The 9,782-nt window shown below is 42.9% G+C and overlaps 1 protein-coding gene across 6 annotated transcripts in view; it reads left to right on the top strand.

Annotated features, from left to right (window-relative positions):
- LOC309718378 (protein yippee-like 1) overlaps positions 1–8,457 on the top strand; it is a 30,667-nt gene extending 22,210 nt beyond the window's left edge. For all 6 annotated transcript variants that reach the window (XM_082553532.1, XM_082553530.1, XM_082553529.1 and 3 more), the window contains 3 exons: positions 264–307; positions 2,637–2,745; positions 3,896–8,457. In XM_082553532.1, the coding sequence (XP_082409658.1) occupies positions 264–307; positions 2,637–2,745; positions 3,896–3,985 (243 nt within the window). In that variant the 3' untranslated portion in view covers positions 3,986–8,457. The remainder of the gene's footprint in view (positions 1–263; positions 308–2,636; positions 2,746–3,895) is intronic.
- Positions 8,458–9,782: the final 1,325 nt, after the last annotated feature.

The raw sequence follows: 9,782 nt of genomic DNA on the forward strand, positions 1-9,782 counted from the left end.
CTGCTCTCACGTCCACATTATTCATAGACCTGTCTGTGTTGTTTATCTGCTCAGGCTTCTGCATTTTTGAGCCTCATTTTATTCCTTACCTGCAGCCAAACTTGTGCAGGACTGTTGATAAGGTGGAAGAACAAGAATGCACAGCAGTCGAGGGGGGAGAAGCACCCCGGGGCGTCAGATGCTGACATTCTTGAACTCAGCGGTGCGGCGCAGCTCTTTAATGTCAACTTACATGATGTCTTTTTCTCTCTCTCTGGTTTCAGTCATTTCAAGGCAGTCAAGGAAGAGCCTATCTGTTTAATTCAGTGTAAGTATGAATCTCACACCTCCAGCTCACCCTCCTTGTTTCTCATATAAGCAGTCTGACCTATAGCTTAGTTTGGCTTTAAAACACAGTTCAGTTATCTGAATTCTTCTTTCACTCCACTTTGCTTTCAACATTTGCCACTTTCATCAGTTGAAACACCATGTTAGCTGATGAAATGTTGAAAGCACTTTCTTCTTAACTGCACAGGCCAAAATTTTGAACTGAAAGAGGAACGATCACCTCCACTAACCCCGTTCACTTCTGCAGAATTTGCCGGAGTAGCCATTTACAGTTATTTTGATAAGTTCTACTCAGCACATGCTTTATGCACGCACATAATCACTGTTCAGGAAAAGCACACTTAAAGCAAATCCTTTAATTAATAGTTCCCACCCCCATGTCCTCATAGATGCACACATTCCAGTGATGAAGGTTCATAGGAGGAAATGTTGTGCCGGGATGCTTCTTTGTACACCTGCATCTTATCAGTGCACTGCTGCAGCCAGAGCTGTTAGCATGAGATGCACATAAATTTTCATGCTCTCGGAGCATGGATCTGTCATGCATGCAGACTGCACCACAGTTGGCTTACAAACACCTCCTTTAGGTGGCCTCTGTGGGTTCATAAAATGATATTGCATGCTAGAAAATTTAACTACAAACACTCAAAGGAACTGCAGATTTCTGGCACCATAGTGACTCAGAAACAGTCTGGTTCCAGTTTGCAGCAGCCAAGCCCAGCAAGCGCTGATTTATTTGGTGTTTTGCAGGTCAAACGATGTCAAAATAATTGTAGTTTTCAGTTTAGATCACACACACGACCAGTTCAGCTTTTGCACTATTTCTAATCATGTTTTAATGAGTCCAGTCATTAATTTATCATTTGACCTGGAAACAAACAAATCATTTCTTACCGGTAAACACAGGACGAACTTCCATTCTTTCAGAGTTTCAGTCCGTGCTGCAGAAAAAGCTGGTTAGCATTCATCTCTTTGAACCTGAGAGCAAGTTTTACCGGTCTATTTCTTGGTTGGTTGGTTTTTGGGACTCTGCTCTCAGTCTTAATGAACCGCGCAGAAGCCGCCCCCCTCTGCCCCCCAGAGCCCCGAGACATTTTGAGACAGTGTTGCTTTTCAGCAGCTTCGTGCCACCCGACTCTGAATTACATTGTTTCACCTGTCACAATGAATCGAATGAGAGAAGCAGTCTACGAGCGTCTGAATAAATGATTCCGAACAATGTGAAAGCAACCGAACCCCTGAGACGAAGCTTATGGTGCGCTGCAGGTAAAAAGACATTCAGGCTGAAAAACAGAAACATTTGTGGTGGAGGGAAAAAAACTAAAGGTTTGCAGACATCTACCGGTTGCTTGGTTACATATAATAATTTCAAAAGGAGTGTGTTTCTTATGACGTGTTCGTTTAATTAAAACGCCACTCAAACTTCTCTGCAGCGCAGCGTTTTTAAAGGGCCAGTTCACCACAAAAAGCAGTCCAGTCAGTCTGCCTGGATTGTTTTGCTGTGAGTTATCAGACGTGTCTGCCTTTCTCCTCATGAGGCTGAGCATCAGGCGCTTTTCTTTCTTGTGTCTACATCTGCCAACAAATCCAAGCGTGCAGCTCGCTGACAGTACAGGTCAGCCGAGGTAGACGTGAACGTTTACATATTCTCACACCGTCACAGGTTGCTGCACCTCTGCGCGGCAATACCAGTTCGTCAGCAAATTAAGTAAGACGCCAAGGTTCGTGGTATTTTCAAGGAAAGGCTGACGTCTGTAGAGCTGATGTGTCCCTACCTGGTAAATTTAAAGCAGAGGATTTAACAACACAACAAAGATTTTGGGGGCAAACTAAGAGCAAAGTGTCAGCGTCGAGTCATTCTTAACACGTTTATCTTTGCGTTGCTTTCACTCCTGAAACTTTCTGCAAGAAAATAAGATTCGGTCTATACAAAATGGTTTAGGTAGATTTAGGCGCGATCGTGGCTCAAGAGTTGGCAGTTCGTCTTGTAACTGGAAGGTTGCCGGTTCGAGCCCCGGCTCTGACAGTCTCGGTTGTTGTGTCCTTGGGCAAGACACTTCACCCGTTGCCTACTGGTGGTGGTCAGAGGGCCCGGTGGCGCCCCAGGGCAGCTGTGGCTTGCCATCGCCAGTGCGTGAATGTGTGGATGACTGAATGTAGTGTAAAGCGCTTTGGGGTCCTTGGGACTAAGTAAAGCGCTGTACAAATACAGGCCATTTACCATATTTAATCACAGGGCCTCTATTTATGCTCTGCTTTAATTTCCTTGACCCTTGTGACCTTTCCTGATCTCCCTGCCTTCCTTACAGGGTGAATGTCGGCTGCGGGCCAGCAGAGGAGCGGGTTCTCCTCACAGGTTTACATGCTGTGGCTGATATCTACTGTGAAAACTGTAAAACCACCCTTGGTTGGAAATATGTAAGTAATTTGCTATTTAAACTTTCCCCGTCTGTCTTGATGGATCACTTAAGGCTGCTGCTTTGTTGTTTTGCATCTGTGTGGTTTTTCTAGTTTCTGCTTCTGCTAGTTGCTTTAATGAGAGCAACGAGGTTGCTCTCATTAAAGCAATGCTCATTAAAGAAACTGTGACACTTTTTCTTTTTTTAAATACTCAGGTTTTTGTTTGGGCTCAGAGATTGAACACTCTGTGGTATCCAAGTGTGCAAGATAATTACAGTGCCGAAAGGTTGGCTGCAGACAGCCAGGCTGGTACCTCTGAGAGTCTACAGTGATTAAATGTCAGGCCGTTTTGAAGAGGCTTGTCCTGGTAATTGTGTGAAAAGAGTATAGAAGGGTGTAAAATAACTGAACACGGTATAAAGACAGGGACTCACTTAAAGCTGCTGCTTCAGTGACAAAAACAATTAGAGATTCTCCGAAAAGCCCTGCAAGCAAAGCAGAGCAGGACTGGTTTACAAGGCAAACCAGGCTGAGCAAATATTCACAGAAGCAGACTCGCACGAGTCTCCCGGAGCTCAGCAGGGCCGGGACATATGCCGGAAATCATACAGCACTTAACGAGATGCACTGCCGGTCTGGAAGTTTAGACCTTTGAACGAAGCGATCTGGACACCGGAGGAAATATTTCTCATATTTCTCTCTGCGTCTCTCAAAGCCCTGCTGTTCTCTGACGGTGATGTGATAGATGGTGATAGTGCTACATCAATGTGTTCATCTTGGATGCTTGAATGCTGCCTCTACGCTTCCCATGTTCTCCATATAAAAAAGGGCTGGGACAAAATCGCCAGTCTTTCTGTCTTTTTGTGTGTTTTTATAACTATTTTAAAACAAAAAACGGAAGATGTAAGCGTGCCAGATTTTAGCAAAGCTGCTAATTTACATCAGCAGTCCCTGCAGAGCACGTTAGTCTATATGATGCACCGGTGATGGTTACAAAGATGCACCGATATAGGAGAAAAGTAAAGTGAGCACAGATGAGCCACTGAGATATGAAGAGCAGCTGTTTATTGCTCTTTTTCCACTTGTATTCCCACTGTCACTCGTTTTGTTTGATAATGTGTTTTTCTTTTTCCTGACTGATTCTCTGATGTTTTTCCTCTTTTAACAGGAGCACGCGTTTGAAAGCAGTCAAAAGTACAAAGAGGGAAAGTTCATCATCGAGCTGGCTCACATGATCAAGGACAACGGGTGGGAGTGACGCTCCGCCTCTCCGTTTGTTTTTCTTGTTTTTGTTGTTGTTTTTCTGACCTGGGAATGCTCTTTATCGAACTACAGGGGGAGGGCGCTCGTCCGGCCCTCCCTCCACCAGCCCCCACACTTTCCTAACAGTTAAAAAAATCAAACACCTCCACCTTCCCGCCTTCTCCACGTGCACACGCACCCACCTGCTCATTGTGAAAGTGAACAAACGGCGACCGCCGAGTGGAGCGACTCGTTGAAAAACGACGTCATGTGAGTCCCGCCGTTACTTCCCCAGAGCTTTTGGGATCGACCCCGCCCACTCTCAACCCGCCGCCGCCCCACCGAAACACGCTTACAAGTGATTGTGGTGACGTGTCGACCACTATGCGAAGGAAGAGAGAGACTTCACCGAGAGGACGTTTCTTTCTTTTCTTGATGGATGACTTTGGTTATTTTAATGTTATTTGCTTCAGTTTTAACGTCGGGTTTGGTAAAGATTTGGTTTGGCAGCCGATGGATGTTACTGGTTAGCATTATATTTTATTTCCCTGTCAAGTCTGTGTTTATTCATTTTGTCGGCTTGGTGTATCTCTGCCTCTAGCTGAGCATGCTTTTCTTTGCTAATGTCCAAATGAGTAATCAGGGATGGGTGAGGAGCAGAGGGGGAAAGGGAGTTTATCGTAGTTGCAAATATGTAGCAGCATCTTGCTTTCTTTCTTTTTTTCTTTTTTAAAGAGGCAAAGAATGAGTTTGCAGTATTGTGGAATTTTATACCTGATATTTTTCTGTTTTTACCCTTTTTTTCGACTTTCTTTTTCCCTCTTTCTGGTACTTTTCAGCACCCAAAAGCATTGAAAGCAGCACCTAGTATTCGTTTGACATAAATGGGTATATATATACGTATACATAGATCTATAGATACATATTTGTAGTGTTTGGCTAATTGCGATTGTGGCTGGTCCCAGTTTGCAGCAGTACCACGAGTGAAAGACGAAAAAGGAGCAGAAATGGTTATTAGACTGGGGATCCTTCCATCAGTGCCCACACATCATAAAACACGATGACAGAGTGTATTATCCCATTGTCTGGTAATGAAACAATAAGAGACACTTACATATGAATATAAATACACATACTATGATTACATATCCATAAATACTATGAAAATGTTCGTAGTACGTCGATATTGGAACATGGTTTCTATATATATATATATTTGCTGTCACGCACATATGTATATATGCATATTACTGTGTGTATATATGCATTTTGTGTGTGTGTGTGGTCATGCATTATACAGTGGCATACTTGAACGACTTCGTTTGCACTTTGCAGAGGCGTTTGGTCCATCGCGGTTTGGAGGCAAAATGTTTGTTCGCTCTCGTTTCCCAATGGCCTTCTCACAGATGAACGACAGATTGTTGGAGATGGAAAGGAAGCTGGAGCAGGAGGGCTTCGTCGACTCTGGTATGCTTAGCAGCTGCCTGTTAGATACTTTGAGGAAATTTGGTTTCATTTTGTTTAAATTCCAGGTTTCCTCTCACTTCTTCCACACCACAAAGTAGTTTCCAATTTTTTGCTGCTATCCTGGAAATCCCGCCGCTTCGCCCCGTTCTTCTAGATCTTTTGCACTTTACGTCCTTCTCTCTCTCTCTCGGAGCGTATGAATCGTCTCTTTGTGGACAGCATCTGTGATTTGCCTCCAAGCCGTATGAATCTTGTGCCTCTTCAAAACACGAACGGCCTCCCTCTACTTGTTTTCTTTTATTTTTCCTTCTGTTGTGCAGTGCATAACTCTGAAAACTTTCATGTGAACCGATGTGTCTTCCCCTTCCCTTCGCCCCCTTCCTGGTTCAAAGAAGTAGCCCTCGAAATAACATTTTTCACCAAAATCCTCAGAGCTCTATGGATAACAGAGACTTGGTATATATACACACATATATTTTCTACGTTCAGATTTAAAGGTGCAAAAACAGATGGATATTCAGTATATTATTTCTCAGAGTAAAGCAAAGAGGAGGAAGAGGTTGCCCGGGACTTGTTGGACTTTTTAATCAGAGGGATTAAAAAGATGGCAGCAGGTGATGGTGTGGGCAGGTGATGGTGTGGGCAGGGTGGGACACGATGGGAGAGATTTTAAAAAAAAAAATTAAAAAAAAAAATCAGCAGTGATTGATTACTTTGCCGGCAAGGTCAGTCAGATCACACGACCTTTTAACCTAAAACTATGACAATGCAAACCCTTGATAGTTAGCAGTGATACCTACTTGAAATATAAATACATAAACAGCTAAGATATTGGCCCGTGTTACAGTTTTTGTACATAAAGTAACATATTTAAGGTTTTATACGTATTTCTACTGGGTTAGTTCTTTTACTTCCCCTACTTGAAGCACTTTTGTTCACCGTACCTCTGGCTGTGTGGTGTCTGGCGTGTGCGCATACATGCATGTGTGTTAATCCACATGCATGCCTGCACACCAAAGCGAATGTTTACCTTCTCTTCCTCAGTTTTCCCCTCTTTCCTTTTTGAGTTTTCCTTGTGTGTTTTTTTTCTTCCCTTTCACAGCTGTTTGGTTTCGCTGTCTCGCCCGCTGATCTGCGAGGTTGACAGCCAGGTTAGTTTGTTTGGAAGTGATTTATCCCCCGTTTGGTTTGTTTGCTTTTTTTTTCTGTTAGCTTGTTTATTTAGCTTGTGTGGTAAGAGCCCGTTAGAGGGCCGGTGTTTAGGTCTCTGCTGAGCCATGTAGACGTTGAGGGCGAGCTGGAATCTCCCACCATGTCGCAGGGAGAGCCTTTACCAAGACCCTTTGGCCACCGCAGTCAGTGTCTCCTGTGCTGAGGGCTTTCAGGTGTAGAAATGCACCCTGTGGCAGCTATGTCGGAGGTCATTAGTTTGCGGCAACACTGGCTGTGAATATCTGATTGTATTTTTTGAACGTATTCATTCTCGTGGTGTTTTTCTTTTTTTGTGTAAAAGTGAACTGTTACTCCCCTTATCTATTTGATCGAATGGCTTGTTTTGATGATAATAGCCTGTTTTAGTCACATCTCAGTTCTGGTGCTGCATCCTTTCGATGTTTTGCAGGACACGCAGGGCCTGTCAAATGCAGGCAAGAATTTGCAGGTCTGTCCAACAACTTAATGCATAGAGTGTTGAGCGCAGCTGCAAGAGTTAACCCCGTAGCATCGTTTGGGCGTGTGCTCAGAGGTGCAACAAACTTCTTTGCGGATGTCGTATCAAACTTTTAATGGCCTGTTTTTGAGTCCAAATTCTAAAGTATTGAAAGATGATGTGAAAGATTTGAGGTCCTTCAGCCAGAACTAGCTTGTCTTTCCATTTCCTGGTAACAAGCTGGAAAACTACAGACTGGAAGGCCATCAGATAAAACAGTCATTGCATTAAAGCCATGTCTTCTTCCACATGTCGTGAGATTTGGTCAGTTTAAAGCTACAAACATTAGATGTTCACATGAACGCATGAATGCATCGTTAGATGCTCGAAGGTTGCAGCTCCTGAACTATGATGAGCTTTTATTAAAACAGCAAAGTCTGATTGCATTAACATAACAATGCCACAGCCCCTGCCTTTAGGTTGGTTTACCTCTGTGAACTTTCCACACACTCAGTCTCACAAGACCAGCACCGGTAGCAAAATTTGGAAAGAAATCTACCTTACAGGACTGTTTGTGTCTATCTGAATCATTACTGAATGCACACACACAGTTGTACGATTTCCCTCTGCTACATGCACACAGCCAGTTTCTCTTGAGGACCTCCACATGGCAGCAGCAGCAGTTTCTGGGAGCGACCCGACTGCAGAGCCTCTGTACTCTTCCCTTCAATAAGTCAGTCAAAATTGAACCAACAAAAAGCAGCTGCCAGTGTCACCGCCAGTGCGTACCAAATAAAGACCCAGGCTCTATCGAATGCATCAGTGTCATGTGTCAGCGGGCAGGAACGAAGCCAGGGGCCACGGTCGATGGGCCCCTGGAGATTCGACTGCGATACCAAAATCAAAGAGTAGAAAACCTGTCACCTATGACATTGTCTTTCTGTAGAATGTTTTGATTCTCTGAAATACAGCGTCAAAGCAGCCTGGATGAAAAATGTAGATATTTGCTGCTGAAAACTGTTTACTTTTTATTGTTGTTCTGTTGTTATCGTGGCACTGGCTACCTACTTTTTGCGCTCTGTTACTGTCTAAACAGGATGTTGATCAAAGGCTAGATGGGTATACGGGGAAAAGACTGTACAAGTTCTTTTCTTAGGACTGTTAAACTACAGTTTGAGGTCTAAAAGCATGTTGTATTTATGATGTCGTGCCTGTTTTTTGTTTTTTTTTTCTTCCTAAATTTTAAAGCAAATATTCTGCTTTTTATTTGACTACATTGCTTTGCATTCTGTCTTATTAAAGCCATGTCACATGTCTGTTTTCACTCTAATGTAAACTATCAGATATCACAATAAAATTTTCAATGGCATTAAGTCTCAGTTTGTCAGAAGGTGTCATTATTTTTACATTTTAAATTTCATATGCCATTTTCCGTAGCACATTAACTTTTTCTGAATGTGTGCAAGTAAGAGAGCTTTTTGTATATTAAATTTTTAAACATATACAATCTAAAGATTATGCAACTTTTATTATTTATATTTTGAAATGTAAAGAGTAAGCAACCAAGTGCTACTAATGAAATCACTTGATTAATTAATCATTAATCAGAATGACCCTCCATAAACGTCATAAACATCAGCCATGAGAGAAGCAACTGTTGCCACTTTCAAGGAACTGAAGTCCATCATTCTACAGTTTTTCAGAACAATCTCCCCCGGAGTCGATGTTCCCACAAATTCACCCCAAGGTCAGACCATACAAAAAAAAATCCACCTCTCAGAGTCTGCAGGCCTTGGTTAGCTTGTTAAATGTTAAAGCTCGTGAAAATTACAATTAGAAGAAGCCTGAACTCTTATGGATTGTTTGGAAGGTTTGCCAGGAGAAGGCCTCTTTTCTCCAAAAAGGACATAGTACCATAGCTTAGGTTTGAAAAGTTCTGAAGAAAGACTTCTGGAACAATGGCCTTTGGGACAGACGAGTCCAAAGTGGTGATGTTTAACCTCCTAGGACCTGGCATCCACATATGTGGACATCACATTCTGGGTTATTTAGACCAAAATACTCCATTTTTCTCTACAAGGGCCTGATATCCACTTACGAGGACATTATACTGCTACTGTTCTATCAAAATTTTAAACCAATATCCTCATATGTGGCTCTTATTTTTCTTAAAAACAAAAATAAGGAAAAAAAAAATCTGGTAATTCTTTGTTTTGACGTTCTTAGGCCCCAATATGCCCAAATATCAAAGAGAAATTAAAAATGCATGCCGTGGAAGAGTTCGGGTCTTAGGAGGTTAACATAAGGCACAGCACCACGTTGGGAGAAAACCAAATCAGCATATCAGGACAAACACCTCACAAACTATCAGCACGGTGGTGGACGGGTGATGATTTAGGCTTGTTTCGCAGTCGACCATGAACTCCTCTGTGTATCACAGTATCCTAGAATCAATGTGAGCTCATCTGTCTGACAGCTAAAGTTTGGCTGATCTGAGTCATGCAACAGGACAATGATGCCAAGCACGGCAACAGAATAAGTGAAAATGAAAAAACCTCAAGCTGATGCGTTGGCACTATCAAAGTCCAGACCTCAACCTGATAGAGATGCTTTAAGGGGGGACGCACAGTAAATCTGCCTGGGACAGCATCAAACTCAGCTTTCTGCAAATAGCCTTGCAGCATATGGGTCACCTGCT

The sequence above is a fragment of the Aulonocara stuartgranti genome (genome assembly GCF_965226115.1).
Source record: "Aulonocara stuartgranti genome assembly, chromosome: 12".
NCBI classification, from domain to species: Eukaryota; Metazoa; Chordata; class Actinopteri; order Cichliformes; family Cichlidae; genus Aulonocara; species Aulonocara stuartgranti.